This window comes from Neopelma chrysocephalum, unplaced genomic scaffold (genome assembly GCF_003984885.1).
Source record: "Neopelma chrysocephalum unplaced genomic scaffold, ASM398488v2 Primary Assembly neopelma1_43, whole genome shotgun sequence".
Taxonomy (NCBI): domain Eukaryota; kingdom Metazoa; phylum Chordata; class Aves; order Passeriformes; family Pipridae; genus Neopelma; species Neopelma chrysocephalum.
In genome coordinates, this window is record NW_020897702.1 from 2,006,920 (window position 1) to 2,026,615 (window position 19,696).

Here is a 19,696-nt window from a genome sequence, read left to right on the forward strand (position 1 = left end):
AAACCTGCATACTTCTGAAAGGCAGGTGGGATGCCCCAGAGAGATTATAATGATGCTGGAAACCTGTATTAAGGCAACTGACTCCTGCATTCCACTGTCTATAATTGACAGATGTCTAACTCAGTTAGAAGGTACTACCTTCATTGTAGTACCAAAATTGAATTTAGTTCTATTTTGGCAGCAGGAATCTAGAATCAGTGTAAGTGGAAAATATAATTTATCACTGACAAAGATTTCAAGCTAATTAAGTAACAACCACAGTTAATTTTCATAATCTAGTATTACAAACTTTTCATCTAAATGAACAGAGAACAACTTTATTAGGTATTTTAAAATAAATTTTAATAATTTTATGAAGAATATTGCTCATCTGAGAGAATTAAAAATGATGTTCTAGATCCTACAGCAGCTCTTTCTGTGAGCCTCAACAAGTTACAACTTCAACACCTATTAAGATACCTAATTTAGAATAAGAATTGTTCCTTCTGCTTTTATTTATTGAAAAAATATTGAAGAAAAACCATATGCATACAGCTCACTTACAAATAAAGAATAATCCAATAATTTATATGTTAGATATGTCACACTCGTGAATATTTGGATATGTGACAGTACTGAAACATTCCCCAATTATTCAATTACTCAGCATGACAGTAGTAGTTACAGAAAAAAGAAAATTAATAAGTTCTCCTTTATCTATTATTTTTTAAAGAGACTTTCAGCCAAATCCTTTCTGCTTTACACAAGTAGACAGATAAATGTAATGACATTACAGCCATAGTGTATAGGATTAGAATGATTTGCTCTAATACAGAGATCTGTCTACAGATCCAAGGAGCTTTCACACAATAACATCATAAATATTCCTACACAAGAAATGCTCATATTTCCTTTCTTATGTGTTGTACTTACCTAATCCTTTAGGAGTAATGCCACTGCTATCAGCAGGATTAACCACCCAGTAGTAGTATTTCAGTGTGTGCATTAACTGCAGGACTGTTCCTACTCTGCGTATGGTGTTGTAGATTGTAGCAGTTCCAATGAATTCAGCTGACAAGTAGGTATACAAAGACAGCTGCACCTGAAGAAAGAAACAGTTACCCACATAAACCTAAGTTCTGTATTAGTAACCTTAAGTTGTAGGACTTATTTTAATATATACTTTGGATATGACATAAAAAACTAAAAAAAAATTTTAAAACGTTGGTTATGGCAGGGACTTGACTGATACCCAGAAATGACATCCAGAGGTCCCTTGCAAACTAAATTTCCTATGATTCTATGATTCAAGTAATGATAAACATACAGGCTTGTTTTCTATTCTGGCTTTTTATACTAGAAGTACATATTTTCAGATTTTAGGTCCACGCCACTTTTCAATTTGGTTCAACTATGATTATATCTCAACTATGATTACTTAGGAAAACAACTAATTCATTATTACCAGAGATGAACAATAACATTTTATAGATTTTATCAAACTAAAATACATAATTTAAATTAAAGTGAGAGCTCACGCTAATGTGTAACAAAATGTGCCACCTTTCACCTACAATTAAAAATACATAATTTTATGCTTAATCTTTAGGAAAACAATGTAATGCAACCACTGAAAAAGGGACTGGGTTTCCAGAAACAGTCCAATAATTTAACTACTTTTAGGAACTTATAAAAGACATTGGGGTATATAGTTAAGCAGGGTATAGACTTCATGATCTAAAAAATCATTGCTATTACCATATTTTAAAATAAAAAACCCAAAAACCTAAGTACCATGTTACAAAAGAATACAGGCATTTCATTTTGTTGTAGGAGAGTCATAACATTATTCAAGTGTACAACTACCTTTGCAGGGGTATGTATCCAGATAGCAGGATTAAAAAGGATGTGATCACATAATTGCTTCAGTAGAGGTGCTCCATGAGATAATCCATCCAAATATTTTGCAAATGACAAAAATTGTTCCAGAACTGCTCTGGTTATATGAACTCTAGATGACTGGGGGGAAATAATCAGAAGAACAAAGATAAAGAAAAGCCTTCTTCCTTAATATACTTACAGCAGAATTATGAATCAGTATTTTCACCCATCTCATCATTACTAAAAACATGCAGCTTCACGTGTTTTGATGTCATTGCATATGAAGGCAACTTCTACTTTCTAATAATATCAACAGTCTTTCTAATGGCTATATTTAACAAGTTAAAATATTCATCAGTAATCATAGTTAAATACTTTTTCTTTTTTTGTTTGTTTGGTATTTTGGTTGGTTGATTTTGTTTTTGTTTGATTAGAAGCCAGTCAGGATCCAACATTTTACAGCAGAGTGCTTTGAGAATTTCATTCGAAGTCCGTAACTCTTTTTAAGTTAATGATGTGTCTTACTGAAATTGGGTGTCCCAATATGTAAATGTACATTACTGGTAGACTTGCTTTTGTTTCTTAAACATAAGTAGGTATTTGAAGGAGTTGAGTTTAAGGTTTCCTCAAATTTCAGGAGAGTCTTTCAGTTTCATAGCATATGCTATAAAATTACTGTTGAGACCTGCTCTTACATAGTAATGTGGCATGAGGACTTTGACAAATTTCTTTGTATACTAAATTAACAAATTAATAAAAAAGCCACTAAACTTCCTTCCCCTTGCCTTCTCTACAAAATGTAAAGCACTGGAACAGGCTGCCCAGGGAAGTGGTTCAACTACCATGCCTGGAGGTGTTTAAAAGATGTGTAGATGTGGCACTGAGGGACATGGTTTAGTGGTGTCCTTGGCAGTGCTGGGTTAATGGTTGGACTTGATGATCTTAAAGGTCTTTTCCAACCTAAGTGATTATATGATTCTATGTTCCAATTATTTTTATTGCTGTGAGTACAGTCTGGGAATATGCAGATTTGTTATTTTTAGAACTGAAGTCTATTTTTCAGTAATACAAGTTCAGTCTGGATGCTGAAGTTCCTTTGGCTTGTACATCACGATTCACAATAAATAGTCTGCAACTAATAAGAACAAAAACATTTGGAAATTCAAGTCAGGAAAAAAAAAGCTTTCTGTCCTCTGAAGTATTTGATTACATGCAAATGAACAACAGATACAACAGATAATTTATAAATAATGAAATTGAGACTGGCTTAGGAAGCAAAAGGATTTTTTCCTGCCATGTATGCCAAATTAATATAAGCATATACTGAAAAAAATAAAACACCTTGTAGCATTTTAAAAAACTATAGCTAAGTGAATACAGATCAGTGAATATGTAGTAAAAACCGTAGCTAAGTGAATACAGCAGCAAAGCCCCCAGAAAACAGTATCTTTGTAACAAGTGTTTTGAACAATCAAAATCCTTTAAATATTCACATAGCCTGAATTTAATATCATAGCAGATGCTAATTAGAAGAGTGTGCAAATTTATTTTTTTTTTTAATTTCATGTACAACATTCTGAATTGACGTATTCAATGTGCGTAAACCACAGTGCTCTATTCAGGAGAAAGAAACTCCATGAGGGTTCACTAGCCTGCCCATTACTAGCCTGTAATAACTTACAGAACCGAAGGTAACAGCTTTGTAAATTCATTCTGGTTATGTCACAAGAAAACCTACCACAGGAAAAAACACCACCTTAGGCTAATTCTTTGACATTCTACATCACACTTGCTTAGTACTGAAAATGTAGAAGCAATGAAAATAGTCTGCTTTTAGGTATTCAGTGAACATAAATGCTTTCTACTATAGGAATGTATTTTCCTGGCTGCAAATAACAAAGGGAGCAGAATGAGACAAACTATTTATCATTCTTTTTCAAAATTCAGTATATTTTTTGAGGGTGAGATTATAAGTTTTATCTTCTTCTCAAATGATTGCTACACTGACCTCATGCTAATGAAAAATCCAGTAGCAGACATTCAAGAATGTCAAAGCCCTGAGATTCAATTGTTGAAGTACCGCTGTCTTAGTATAGCTAACAGTAGTTGGTTTTCAGATTATGCAGATTATGAAATCACAGCAACAGGGTTTCATGAGGGCTTTGGTCCAGAAGGCAGGTAATGTTCCTCAGACAACTGAACTGAACCTCAGTTTTGTGATAACTGAAAACAGTCCTTTGAGTCAAGTGATTGAAAGTACCACGATGACAGTAGAAATACTAAGAATAAAAATAAAAGCTCTCCAAACATACCTTTTCAAGGAGATAGCCAATTACTAGAAAGCCTTTTCCACCAAGCATTTGTTCTTGCATGGCTACTGAACTCTTAAGAAGCTCAACCAAGAAAGCCAATAGGGTAGCACTGCATGTAAAAAACAGGAATTTTTTCAGATTAAAAATGCAGAAAAGCCAATCTGTTACTTTCTTAATAATCACCAGCTATTAAGTGTACAGAAACAGGCTTAAAGAAGTTTATTCTTGAAAGAACAGAAATCTTACTTTTTCTTTTAACAAATTTCTCAATTATTTTTCTCATATTACAGTGTTAGGAGTGGGAATTCATAATCAAATAAGTGCAAAATCATTCTGTCAGTACTCCTGGTTTGACCAAGACTATCCCAGGTTTTAAATATCCAGTCTGGGAGCTTGCAGTTCTAGCCAAAAGTCTGGCAGTTGAAAGAGGCAGGAGATGCTGTGGGATCCAGCTGACAGTGCTTAGATGCAGGCAGGGATCGTGTCAAACATTTTACCATCCACATTAACTATGCTAAACAGCAAAATTTGCAGACACTAGGTATGTCATCATTCCACACTTCCGTCCCTAGAGTCACTATTACCGCAGAAATGAGGCATTAAATGGCTGAACATGCACATGGGCAATAATGCCCACCACAAACAACAGTGAAACAAGAGCAGGGTGGAGAGCTTCTTTTGTACTTTCCTTCAGACCAAACAGAGGAATAATATCTAGGCCTGACCAAATAAAAGTTGAGGATCACTTTTCATCCAGTTAGGAAAGCACAGAAACACTTTAGAGACCACAAGGAAATTGCCCAGCAGCCCATCCCAGCAGTATCTTTAAGTGAAGTGTTCATAAAGCACAGGGAGGGAAAAAAGTGTTCAGAGAAGGTTACAGTCTAGAAACAGAAGAGATATGAAGACTTCAGGGGATAGAACTGACAAGAACGTGAAACTGTTATGAAAACCTGCAATGGAAACATATCCATGCACCATAGGGGGGGAAAAAATCACAATTGATTCTTGGGTGATGAGAGTGAAACATAAATACACTCATCTGTTGCAAAAAAACAGAGGAAAGGGAAAAATAAACAAACAAACAAACCATATTTGTAACAGAAAGGAAATATTTAAAATTATTTTTCAAACATCTCAAAAAGGTAGATGACAGAATGCATTGTAGTGCATATGCAATGCATACATAAAGTCATTATTCCTTTTCTGAAAATAAAATAGGTGTAATAGTTCCTAGCTGTACAGACAAGTATCTGCAACCATGAAAGTTCTCACATAGGTAGCAGCTATGAAAAAGTGAATTAAAGGAAATGTCCAACCTGCATTTTATAAATTTCAACTTTACTTACAGTATCTAGTCATCTAAAGGTTCTCTTGCTCTCCAAATAAAATCTTTTACTTTGAAATAAATGTTGAGACTGGTTAATCCATGCCAGCACCAAAAAATAATCAATGTGCTGAGGAAAACAAGATTTATTCTATTTGTTGAGCAAGGCTGCCATGCATAAAGTACACAGTGTAGCCAAAGTACATGCTGTGAACATGAAATAGTGCCTTGTCTTGCTTTATTGTTGAATGGTCATAATAATCCATCTAAAATCACATACAGAATGCTCCACAGAGTGTCAGCAGTAAAAAAACACAGATAATACCCATTTACAGGCTTTTATCAAAACAGCCTGTCAAGCTGTCACATCAATATCAAACCAGGTTGTATGCATCAGTTTTTCTTACCCTGACCAAAAGTTTCTATTGTATTTGTCATATAAAATAAGATCCTAATAATTTTTAATACATGAAAATCCATAAGAAGATCATATAAAGGCTTGAAGTTTTATATTTAGAAAATATTTTTTTTAATTGAATAGGTCAAAGAAAATTTCATATGGATAGATGGTGCTTACTACCAACCTCTATGAATAACCTTACAACTTAGGACAACCAATCATTATGCATGAAGTTAGGCAACAGCATACATCTTTACAGGATTAGAATCTAAATTACAATATCAAATACTATTAATATTATATTGAAATGTCAAAAATATTCTTAAAATGGATTTAAAAGATTGGTTTACCATTACCATGCCACCAGACTTAAGTTTAACAGATTCTCAGTCCACAAGTACTTTCTCAAAAGCCCTTTTCTTTGTATTGCAGTTTACTTGCCCATTCTATGAATTTCGATGTAAACTCATGGGCTAGAACTATTCTTATATCAGTACAATCTCTATACAACTGTTAGAACTTCTGATAGGATTCTAAATGCAAGTTATAAGACACACTTCCTCTTTCCTTCTATTTAAGCACACAAAAAACACAAGTCAACTCAGAAATAATCAAGTGACCAGCTTATACCTAACCATGCCACAGACACAGAAACAGACAAGCTGGTTCTATGTAAGAAAGACTAACTCAAAAAAGTGTAATAATTCAGATGCAGGCAGAGTCCAAATATCACTTGTTAGATATTAACCATCTTTATGTGGGCTGTGGTTGAACTAATTAATTTTGCCTACCCACATTAGCTCTGCATAGAGCTACCTTAGCTGTTACTGCAAAGTGAGGCCAGTGTTTCTAGTTCCAGGAAAACGTATTAATTCAGTCAATACCTTTGTGAATGAGCTATGCTTTTACTTAATTCCCAAATGGCTTTTAACATATATCAATCCAGACACATAAAAGATACTCAGCTCCGCAGAGTCATCTCAGGTCTGCAAGCAGTAATTCTAGCTTCTAATCCTTCTGCATTATCCGAGATTGTCACCATAAATAATACACTTGATTGTAGTATATAGAAATTCAAATCTTGGGATAGCACATGTGAACGCATCATTACACCTTCAAGCACATTAAAAAAATCCAAGTACCAGAAAAAGCAGCAGTTAAGGAGAACCATCTGGCAGGCACACAGAGGCACAATGAAGTTTGAGATGAATACTGTATAGGACCACAGTATTGATAAAAAATAGCATTATAATTAAATTTAGCAGTTTGTCCATGTTATTATGCAGGAAATGAAGTAAGTAAAAGATCTGTAATATTTTAACTACTAGAAGAACTATAAAATCAAAATGGAAACGTTTTTAAATTCTCATGGCATGTACAGTACTGAAGCTATTACTCCCTGAAGATGATGATGATCAGAGCTAGGCAGAAAACAGACTACATGCTTAGTTTGAGGGGTTGATTTTTTGGTTTTCTTTATGAGTATTTTTTTTGGTTTTTTATGTAGTGTTTGTGGTTTGTGTTTTTTTTTTCCCTAGAGAGGTTGCTTACACTTGTTTCAGGTGAAACTTTTTTGGGGGAGAAAGGAGGAATAAGCTGTACTAAGTAACAGTTGTTACACACAACACTGGTTTTATATGTTACGTTTTCTACCTTACACACTTTATGCTAGAGATCATTCAATCTGCCCGAAAAGACCTAACAGTTAACAATTCGCAGATAAGCTTTCCAAACCTCTTCAAAACTTATCTTTCCCCACATGTTCAGACTGAACTCAAGCCAACATTTAAGTGTGTGTATCTAGATATATAAAATCATACTGATGTAATGGATCTCTTCTTCTCAATATTGCATCCTAAGAATTTAGTCTGTCTAATTTAGAGGACTGTATCCAGAACTTTTAACAATTTCTGAGGATAGCCAATTTATGCAGTCACCTTGGCAGCTGAAAAGAAATTAAACCTGAAGATTTGAAATGTAAAAATTTTTATCAGCAGAACCAGGTTGTCAAAATCATGCTTTTAAAAAGGTTGTTGTTGACAGAGGGGAAATAATATTGATTAGAAGACTGTCTTCTAAGATGAACAATTTTTTAAACAGAATTTAACAAACTTACCAGCAACTAACATGCATCGGACTGCTGCAGGGCTCACATTAAACTTGCAAAATTCTGTGCACTGCCATACAAAATTTCTCTCCAATCTTGCCTATTTTCAACTGCCCTAGATACAAAGGCAAATATAAAGGATACTTCAGCCCATTCCTACATCTCCTGTATACCATGCCCCACCTAGAACAGATCAGTTTGTCTGCGGTGCAGCAAAGATACAGATAGAAAATGAAAGTATATGTGTCAACCAACAGTAAATCAGAGAACTATGATAGCTACTGAAAAAATAAATAATTTCAGGGAAAAAAATTCCAGTAGTTTTCCACTACTAAAAAGCAGGGAAAAAAGGTTATAGACCAAAGCATGACAATGTAGTACTTCTAATGGTTATGATACTGCTTAGAAGTACCTTCAAAGTCAGGAATTTGCATAATTAGGATAAAAGTGAAATTTGTCTCGGATTTGCTGTTCTTGTTCTTTTATACTATTTTATTTTTAAACCACCACATGGATCAATTTCTCTACTCTCCTAATTCCCATGATAATTTTCTCTGTTAAATTTACCTTAATTTAAGTTCCATCTTGTATTGTGTATTATAAAGTTATCTGGATTGGGCTTTACAAAAGGCACTTTTAGTTAAAGTAGGCATGTTTCTGTGAAGATCTAAGTATTTTGATTAATAACAGATGATTTAAATTTAAGAGTCTACATAAAAGAGAATGACGCAGGTATTTGTTTTGTCTGATTCTCTTTGAGAAAGGAACCTTTATAAACTTACTCCATTTGTATTGTCAGCTTCTCCAAAATAATACAAAAAGACTGTATGATCAACTTCATCACAGGCTGTTAATATGATAACTATTGAAAACTAATCTTAGCATAAACAGATAAAGCGGTATTAAGAAAAATCATAAAACAACAATTATTGTTTTGTTTTTAAACAAAAAATTCTCAAGGTACTTGCCCCTTAACTCAAACTCGGAACACAATACTGTCTATATTGAGGTAAATTATTATTATTATTATTGGTCTTCATCTGCTGGCTGACCATTACATTGCATTGTTAACAAACAGTTTTAAATGAGTTTGCCTGATTTATTAAGAAATTTCTTACTTTATCAGAATATTTACTGTTTTTCACAGTATGAACTTAGAAATCCTCAGGAAGAAGGACTACCAATTACTATATTGGTAATATATTATGTTGCACAGAAGATAAGAAGTGATTTCCCCTTCCTTACTTCAGTTCTTCAGGAAGAAAATCAAAGCACAAAGGCTAAGCAAGGATTTGAGAAACCATTTTCACTGCACTTATAATACCTTTCGGAAATACAAAAAGGGATTTTCATTCACTGCTAAATCATGAAATCAAAAATGTGTGCATGTTTTAAAACAGTCAGTGCTCTGCTGCAACATTAATAGTCACTCTATTCATATTTAAGCAGTCATGGCCACTAAAGCCTGTGTGCCACAAAGCCAAGAAGGGTTCCCCTAACCAGGCTGGAGGTAATATAAACCCAGAGCAGAGGAGATGGATGGATGGTGGGGATGGAGGGGAAGTTTCCATGAGCTACAGCTATGGTAGTTCTCTAAAGTGTTTCTTTAGTTTTCAGTTTAACTGTGTTTTTTCTGTCTGTAAGCTTGTTGGAGAGAAAGGCGAAATGATTTGTTTCTTTTGCCTTTTTGATTTTTGTTCTTGTAACATGTGCTGAGGCCAATCAAAGAAGACTACTGAACGTGTTTCATTAATAAAACGAGTCCGATGACTAGGTGTTGTGTGGAGAACTGAAGAGGCAAGTCATCCCTGCTTACAGGCAAAACATTTTGGGATATAGACTCCAGTAGTAAACTAGCCACCCTTGATAGTCCTTGGATCTTCTGGAGTACGGCAGTTTACAAGTTTACAAAGGATTTCTATCCACCTATGATACAGTGGAACTATCATCCAGGCAGTCTGATTTGGCAAGTCATATTCCTGCTGTCACAGTTTGGGAAAATTCCAGTACAACCAATTTTATCCGAGCACAGCTAGGTTCCACCAGAGATGTGAAATTTTAGGAGTGATATTCAACAATCTTCCCTTTGAAAGGCATGGGGAGAGGGTTATCAGCACTCAACACTGCAAACTCTAAATTGTAGACCACAGGCAGCAATGAACTGGGACCTTTGCTCTCCATCAGAGGCAAAAAGGCAAATGTAACAACCTCAGAAATAATTATTTCCATACCTGCTCTCAAGTTTAAATGCCTGTGCCAGCTGTGACAAGAGAAGTCTTGAAAGACAGGATGAGAGGACAGGTTAGGAAAGTAGGATACTACGGCATTCATCTTATTTGCTACCATGATCTTAAGATAAATTCAGTTAAACTAAAGACATGAATAAGAATTATCGGAAATCCACAGATTTTTCATAATAAGTCAATAAAAAAATCAATACATCAAATCCTAATTCCTGTCCAGCTGTGCTGTTTCATATCTGCAGAAACTGATAGGAAAACTGCCTATCTTTTATCAAACTATTAATCTTAAAAAGTAGATGCAGCAACACTACTAGATAGGAACCTAAAACCTCATAATCTGAATATAAAAAATAGTAAAAAAAAAAAAAAAAGAAAAATTTAATGAGATATTAATTGATCAAAGCAAAACACATTAAACATTTACATTTTAACATTGGGAAAGGAACTTTCATAAACTTTATAGAGAACAGGAGTTGTTGCCTCCTTCAACAATGTCTCCATATCACCGACTTAGAATAGGTGGGCAATACACTCTGTAAGAGGGCTATGTATATTAAATAGTGAACATAGAGTCAGCTATAAAACTGTCTGAAAAGTTGCTTACATTTACTTTGCTACAAATTCTAGGTGGGTGTACATATCACCTTTAAGGAGTTAAGGCACTGTATTTATTTAGTATGATAAACAGTAGATGTATTTTTAAATTTTATTGCATTGTGTATGCAATCTAGTGAATCCAGTTAAGAACTTCTAGAAAAAGTATGTAAAACAATTCTTGGAATGATTTCACCTATTTAATGAAACTGATACAGTTCCCTCTATTTTCAAATGTTTTCCCAATATAGTACAGTCCGAAGCAACAATCTCATCTGAATTAACACTTGTTATTTATTCTGGGATGAAACTGGGTCAGTACCAAAGACTGCACACCCAGTACCTTGTCAGAGTCAGTCTGTATGTCAATGCTCAGCAGACTCAAATTAGTTTATAACCGTATACAAGACATCACAAGTGAACAAAGCCAATTCCTATCATATTACCATATCATTTAACCAAATGTAAAAACAGCAGCTTCATAATAGAAAAAAACACTGTATTGGATTGGCATAGCAAGGTTTTGATAGCAGGTGGGCTGCAGGGTCAGTTTCTGTAAGAAGCTGTCAGCTTTCCCCATGTCCAACACACTGGCTGAGTCCAACACACACCCATTGCTTGCCAAGGCCAAGTCCATCAGCAAGAGAGGCAGCACCTCTGGCATAAAAGAGTGGGGGTAAAAACCACCCAACAACTGCAACCAGAGAGAGGAGTGAGAATATGTGAGAGGAACAGCCCTGAAGACACCAAGGTCAGTGAAGAAGGAGGAGTAGGAGGTGCTCCAGGCATGGGAGCAGAGATGCCCCTGCAGCCCCTGGTGAAGAACATGGTGAGGCTGGAGGTCCATAGTGAAGCAAATATCCAGCCCATGGAGGAGCCCCACACCAGAGCAGGTAGATGCCTGAAGGAGGCTTTGACCCCGTGTGAAGCCCACATCAGAGCAGCCTTCTGGCAGGACCTGGGGGCCCATGGAGGGATAAGCCCATGTGGGAGCTGATTTGCTGACAGGACTTGTGACCCTGTGGGGACCATGCTAGAGCAGTCTGCTCCTGAAGGACTGCAGCCTTGTGCAATCCACATTGGAGAAGTTCATGGAGGACTGTCTCCTGTGGGAGGGACCCCATGCTGAAGCAGAGGAAGAGTGTGAGAAGTCCTTTCGCTGAGGAGGAAGAAGCCGCACAGATAACGTGTGATGAACTGACTGGAACACCCATTCCCCATTCCCCTGTACCATTGAGGAAAGGAGATCAAGAAATCAGGAATGAAGTTAAGTCCAGGAAGAGGGGAGGGGTGGAGGGAAGATGTCTTTCAGATTTGGTTTTATTTCTCATTATCCTACTCTGATTTGTTTGGTAAAAAATTAAACTAATTTCCCCAAGTCGAGTGTGTTTTGCCCGTGACAGTAACTGGGGAATGAGCTCTCCCGGCCCTTATCTTGACTCAAGAGCCTTTTGATATATTTTCTCTCCCCTGCCAGCTGAGGGAAGTGATGTAGTGGCTTTGGTGGGCAGCTAGCATCCAGTCACGTTCAGCGCACCACAAGCACTCTATGTTTCTTTTCATTACATAAAACACCATATTGACCTAAACTGCTAATTTTTTTATTCTAACCAGAGTAATGAAAAGCAAGCTGAAAAGTAGCAGTCTTGGCAATGTAGTTAAGCACCACTCTCCTGAACAGCAGGTGCATTATTTCATCTGAGAAAAAAATACTTAAGATATGAATAGTTTCCATTTTTTTAATTTCAGCGTATGAGAGCATAAGAATCTATTCAGTGTTTCAGAAGCAGAATTGTAGGTTAATTTCAATACTTAGTCTCATGGAAGATGTAGATAAGGCACACAGGGGTATACGTAAAACAGGAATAAAGAACATTTATTAAAAATACCATTAAAACACAAACTTGATATATTCATATTGCCCTGTTTTGTAATTTAAAATTTAATTTACAATTAATCTATTAATATAGAAAAATTGCAGTTGTAAGCAGATCAAGATGATTGAAAAGCAAGGTGTTCCCTCACAGTCGTATTAACAAACCTCTTCCAGTGTTAAAGAAAACCCCACCAAACAACAAAAATAACTGAGAACCCTGAAGTTATTAAACAGATTTTGGTATTTCCAGGAGAGAAGGTGAGGAAGATTCAGAAAAGTAGTCTGGAAACCTAGGACACGTACACCGGGATATCAAAGTATTTATCCTCACCTCCCAGGAAACATTAGGACAGAAGGCAGCACAACTGAGGTACAACTTCTGCGTTCCTCCACTTGGCCACCAGAAAAAATTAAATTCTACAGCCACACAAGCCTTTACAAACATAACAGTATACTTTCATGAAGTATCTTTTGTTCTATTATTTGCCTACTTCATTGTTCACTTAAAGTATTATTGTTCTCAATAACAATATCCCATTAAATACAATATGATAAAATAATGCACATACACCAAAACTGTGGTAATTCAACATTTAAGTTACATCTCATCAAGCAGCCATTTGCTTAAAAATTTTTTGAATATGTTCTTGAGTTAGGATCACATCTTCTTGTATTATGCATTCGTACAATCACATAATGAATTACAGATCTCTGTTTAGAATATAATCTAATTATAGCAGAACTGCATTCACTTATTCAAGAACAATTTTTTTTTCTGCTTATAGTTCAACAAACTCCAGAAATGTTCTGTACATTTTAAATTGATTATGAATGTTCTCACTCACTGGGAAGACCACACACTTGGGAAGAATTAGTCTTTATCTCAACTTCTCAAACTTATATTACATTAGCTCTCAATTTTTAAACAGATCTAGTTTCTATTTAGTCTTCTATTACAGATTCAGATCATTAATGAATTTAACATGTATTTTATTCCTATGTAGGGACACATACACACATAATCTTCCTTAAATTAGAATAAAACATTTTTGCCTACTGCTTTGCCAGTACATAAAATTTACAGGGACTTTTTTTTCTGAGTTTATTTCAAACCAAGCATTCTTTTTCTATTTCCCTTACTTCACCATACTTGCATATATGCAAGGTACATCCTGCAAAACAGACTACGAAAAAGTAAATATCCCACATGAGCCAATACACAACCAGTTTTTCTGTCTTTAATGTTGAATAAAATAATTTGCACCACTATACCGCTTGGAAGTAGAATTCACAATTTTTAAGACAGTGGTATTACTTCTAACATTGTACTTAAATATTCTCATGAAATACATCAACTTTTCACACTACAGAAACAAATAAAAACCAGCAGTCATCTTAGCTACCTATACTTGAGTTACCAGAGGGGAAAACAGATGACTGACAAAACATCACCAGATTGATTAATTTCTTAAATTGAGACAAGTGATCTTTCATGAGAAATTATGCCAATGTATCACTTTGACTAAATTTTTCAAATTTTTTGGCAATTTTCGTATTTGTTTTTTTTTCAGTTAACTAATTTATTAATGAACTATCTAATGCAATAGGAAATATCCAGAATAATTAATAGAATAATATTCTAAGCAGGAAAATAAGCCATGTGTTCTGCATTATGCATCTATTTTAACAATTTATTCAAATACAAAAGTCAGCTTATGTGGCCCCTAAACACTGCTTTTTATCAGGCTTTGGTTACAGATCATCCTACAAGGAAACACTATACCAGTTCTTCAGCACTACCTTTTCAGTTTTGTTACCTCCAAAGATTTAGGCCACACATTTTTACTGAGAAGTTTAAATATCCTATGTTGACACTAGGACAGGAGCCTGCTCTGACAAACAAGTGGCAGGAGATCATCTTTCCAAAAATAACTATAGCTGAGCTAGCTTTGAGTAAGGAGTCACTATCCTCAGAGGTAATTAAAATATGTGCAGATGTAGCATCTAGGGACGTGGTTTAGTGATGGACTTGACAGTGCTCGGTTAATGGTTGGACTCAATATCTTAAAGGTCTTTTCCATCCTAAAGGATTCCATGATTTTAAGTCAGCATGAGTACTGACAGACTCTTAAGATAGTCCTTTTCAGGATACACATGGAAGCATTCATCTAACAGCTGTGCAAGCTTTTCAACTTAGGGATGTCTTCCATAGTATTAGAGCAGAGACTTCCTGGGTCCTGGCTTAAAACTCTCTCAGTGTGTTCCCAGTCACTGCCACATTTTTAACATTTTGACTGATAACTGATCATAGCTCTATGACTTTCTGATTATGAATGAATTAATATTGAATGTTATGAAATACAGATTCAAATGACACAGACTTTGAGAAGCTTGACACTGCACTGTCAAGTAAAAGCACATTGGTTTCTTTCAGAAGTTGGAAGAACTGTCATAACACTACCCAACTACTCTTACAGACTCTAGAGTGACTTGAATTCATTATTTACTCATATCAATTTTATGCCAGTTCCATCTGGAATCTCATCAGATTAGTATAATTTACATATTGTAAAGTAAACTATTTTTCAAAAAATAATATTTTTTTCGAGGAAACAAGGGTAAAATGCAGAAAAATATAGCACATTCCCACAATAAAAACAAAAATATTCTAAGCTTTATTTAGTTTTAATCTTGGTTGAAAGTAGCTTACCAAACTGTTGTTTCCACCTGACTGTCGTGCAGCTGTCGATTATCTAACTGGGCAAAGAGAGGAAAAAGAACTTGGATCCCTCCAATGGAATGAATTGCACTGTGAATGGAGTGGGTTACAATAGCTTTCACATCCTAAATTAATAAAAAAAAGGAAAAACCTCAATTAATCTCAATTTTAAAGGACAGTTTAATTTGGGAGCACTTTAACACCAAATTGAATGCAAACTTGTTTTAATTTTTTTTCATTACTTATATTTAAATTATAATCACTATATTTAAGGCAAACGATAAACAGAAAAACTTCTTTATCATGGCAAACTGTGCCTTATATAAGGTATGAAGTCTATATTTCTTAAGGGAGAAATAATCTTTTCTTGCAAGTGAAAATGAACAAAGAAAGAACAGGTCAAGTGAAAGCTATATTAAGAGCTTATATAATACAAAATAACAATCTCTGTACACTAGCACACAAATCCTTTGGTTATCGAAGTGATGTTCAGCTAACAGGAATCTTATAACATCAATTTAGCAGCACAAACCTGAAGCATAAGAGCATGGGGGGAGTGTACAAAAATTGAAGGATTCTCCTTTGGTGAGGATTCAAGGCATAGTTGAGCATCAGTAGCCTTCGCATTATAAGTAAAAGCAATGCTACTTGCAAGTTTCCCATCATATAGCACTTGTTTATGGTGCTCAGCCAGATGAATGTCACTCTCAGATTTAAATTTGAATGTGCTCTGAAAAAAACAAGAAGTTTTACAAAGTAATAATTTAGACAAAAACCTTGCCACAAAATGTGCAAAGACTACATTGGACTTGAGAGGGCATATAGAAACTACTAAACTTTGTTTTCATTTATTTACCAGTAGCCTAATGCTACTGAGAAATTAGACAATTTTTTTATTTACTCTACACCACACCAATGTATCCATACAATATTTGGTATTGTATGTAGTATCTCTCCCTTCAGCATCAGTGTTAACAAGTTTCAGAAGTAACTACCTGAAAAAAATGTGTTAGATTAAGCAGCTATAAATATGTTAAAATAAAAAGTAAGCATATAACACATTAAAAATAATGAACAAATTAATCACTTTGTATTTTAGGTTATATAAACTCACTCAACTTAGAATATTAAATGATATACCATGTTGATTAAAGGAATAGTTATTTTTGAACAGCATTAAAATCCATGCTACATTAACAGTCAGGAGTATATATAAACGAGCTACTTATACTAAAATAAAATCCAAATAAAATTATAAATGCCTTATTTCAAATTAACGATTCTTAAACTCAGAGCTTTTCCAAGGAAGGCTGAAAAATTCTGTTACTCCTAAACATACCATGACTCGTATCTTATCTAAAACTAGGTTTTTCTGGCAACACTGACAAATCAATCAAGCACAAGAAGATATATTTCTGCCTTTCTGCAAAGCACTATCAGATTTACTTGGCATATAACTATTGTAACAACCATTTAGCAGTAGCAAGAAGACAACTAGTAGTAACACAGTGCTGTACTGATACAAACAAAGGAAATTTGTTAGAAATTACCACCATTTAATTAAGCAATATATATATAATATATTTCTAAAATATTTACTCAGTTTAAAATAATTTATTTCTGAGGTTAATATGAATAATTTTCCTTGCTTCTCACTGCATATAGCCATCACAATACTCCTTATCCCTTTGGTCCTACCAAATCTCCTTTTCTCCTTTCCCCCCCCAGTATGAAATGCAATGAAACTACTGAAAGTACCATCATTAGGATTTTTGTTTTCCATGCTAGAATTAAAACAGGCAATTTATAGGCTATCAACTGCTCTTTCCAAACAAATTAGATGTTCCTAGCAATAACATAACCCCATAAACCCTATCCAGCCTTTGCAGAGCTCTCAATGCTGCTGGAAATGCTGACAAAATTATCTTGCTAACAGCCAAACGATGGGAAAGTGCACCTGCTCTAGTGACTGACACATGGCAATAGAAGGTCTTGTGACTAGCATCCATTTGTATGTGGGGCATAATCTGAATAGACTGGGAACCTGACTGCAGCTGCTGGGAGATCTGCTTGGAGCAGATCTGTCGGTCAGCAGCATCCCACACTGGGTGATGTCAGGCAGAAGGGAGGCTGCAATGCCATGCTGAAAACATATGAGGTGCAGGTACCATAATAGAAAACACAACTAGTAAGGTCAACAGTAAGTGAATGGTTTAATCTACATTTGACAAAGAAGAATAATGTTATCTTTAGCTGCATTAGGAGGGGTGTTGCCAACAGGTGGAGGGAGGTGATTCTTCCCCTCTAGTTAGCATTGGTGAGACCACACCTGTAGTTCTGGGCTCCCACTGGGAGCCATGGACTTAATGAGGGAGTGCAATTAAAGGCCACTAAAATCATGAAGAGACTGAATCATATCTCCTGTGAGGAAAGACTGAGAGAACTTTCATCCTGCAGAAGAGAAGCCACAGAAGGGATCTCATGTATAAATATCTGAAGAGAAGGTGAACAGAAGATGGTGTCAGGCTACTCAGTGGTGCCCAGTTGCAGGACACACGCCAATGGCCAAAATCGGAACACAGGAGGTTCGCTCTGAACATCAGGAAACATTTTTTCACTGTGAAGGGGCCCAGCAAGGTGATAGAGTCTCTTGGAAGACATTAAAAGAACTGTCTGGACATAGTCCTGAGCAACTGGTTCTAGATGGCCCTGTTTGAGCAAGGAGGTTGGACCAGATGATCTCCAGCTGTCCCTTCAAACAACTTGAACCATTCTGTGATTCTGTGATTTGCATTTGGGTTAGGAGTCTGTTTTGTAGGTAAACTGCCAGTGATTCCCACCTACTACTCTGTTCATACTGCAAAGCTGTTCAGAACTGAAGAGACTTCCTTTAGGCTGAAACTCAAAAGTCCTGCAATCGGTGACATTCATTCAGCCCAAAGGATCAGACTAAAACCAATCTGAAGTAAAAACCCCAAAATCTACACACTATGGGTATTCAGTCCTCAGCACTAAATGTTTTAATCTAGAAATGTGTTCCTATTGGGTCACACCACTTACTGAAGCAGAAAACCCCAAAGAAGGAGTATTATGCTTAGAACTTGAAAGCTGGCTCTCTGTTGATATGGCTGCCTACATCACTTATCAGGAAATGACTGCTACATATTACGGATTTGTCCTGAGGAAGGTGATGATGTATTTCTCCCCAGAGGGCATTTTAAACTATACAGATACTCTGTGTACTTTCTGCAGAGGAAAAAATATAGTGATTCCATTGATTTCTAAAGATATCTACATGCTGCATGTACTATATTTTAATGTTTTGTCAAATGAAAACATATATTACCCTGAAAATCTTTCATGCCTCTAAGTTTTGTCAGATTCCAAAACTCTGAAGGTTTTTCCACTATACAGTTTTTCATAACTTTGCTGTTTTAAATATGTCAAAGTGTTTCAACATAAAATTGTATAATTTCATTGCCATGAAATTTTGCAACATTCTAAACTGCTTAACTTAAATCAGTTTTATAAACAAATTTTGGCATTAATCTATCTCCTAGTTTTCAGCGTTCAATATGCCTCAAGAATTTATCAGAGGCATTAATCAGAATTTATTTGAAAGTCAGGCACAAATAAATTATGAAACAATATAATACTTCCTCACACTTTTTTGAGGAAAGGAATTAAAAGGACATTCTGCCATCAAAGCCTAACAAATCATAAACTGGAAATGGTGATCTCCTACCCAAAAGATCACTATACAGAATGGAAAGAGAGGCTACAAATTCTGATGTATGATACTCCTTTATTACTAACATTGATCTACAGAAAGAGAAAAGAAATTCTGTATATGCATACCATACTGGGGACTTGGGAAAATACAACCTCAGGAGGATAGCAGAGGCTGTTGAGCACAGGAGCTCAAATTGCAAACGGTAAGTTACTGGTCACTGAAGGAATGCTACTCTGAGGTCTGGTACAAGCAGTGTGAAAGCATCAAGCTGGTAAAAAAGAGCCTTAGATTCAACATATTCTATATAAGGTAAAAATATATACAGGATCTATATAAAGGATAGCTGTAGCTCCTATAGGAATGGGAGAGGGAACAGAGAGCCAATAATTACTCCAGTACTGTGCTTGATCAAGAGCATTGCTTAAACACCAGCAGCTCTCCCTTTTCCTTTAGCAGCAAGAGTGCTGCTTTTTGATTTACTATTCACTCCATTTTGCTACTATAAGTTCAGCAATCATACATAAA

General features: G+C 35.4%; 1 protein-coding gene across 1 annotated transcript in view; it reads right to left on the bottom strand.

Annotated features, from left to right (window-relative positions):
• The window catches only part of NBEA (neurobeachin), a 451,136-nt gene that overhangs the window by 318,629 nt on the left and 112,811 nt on the right, over nucleotides 1–19,696 (bottom strand). Inside the window, exons 9-13 of the mRNA XM_027677697.1 lie at nucleotides 15,971–16,168; nucleotides 15,430–15,563; nucleotides 4,173–4,281; nucleotides 1,846–1,998; nucleotides 913–1,081 (exon numbers count right to left, since the gene is read on the bottom strand). Coding sequence (XP_027533498.1) covers nucleotides 913–1,081; nucleotides 1,846–1,998; nucleotides 4,173–4,281; nucleotides 15,430–15,563; nucleotides 15,971–16,168 — 763 coding nt within the window. The remainder of the gene's footprint in view (nucleotides 1–912; nucleotides 1,082–1,845; nucleotides 1,999–4,172; nucleotides 4,282–15,429; nucleotides 15,564–15,970; nucleotides 16,169–19,696) is intronic.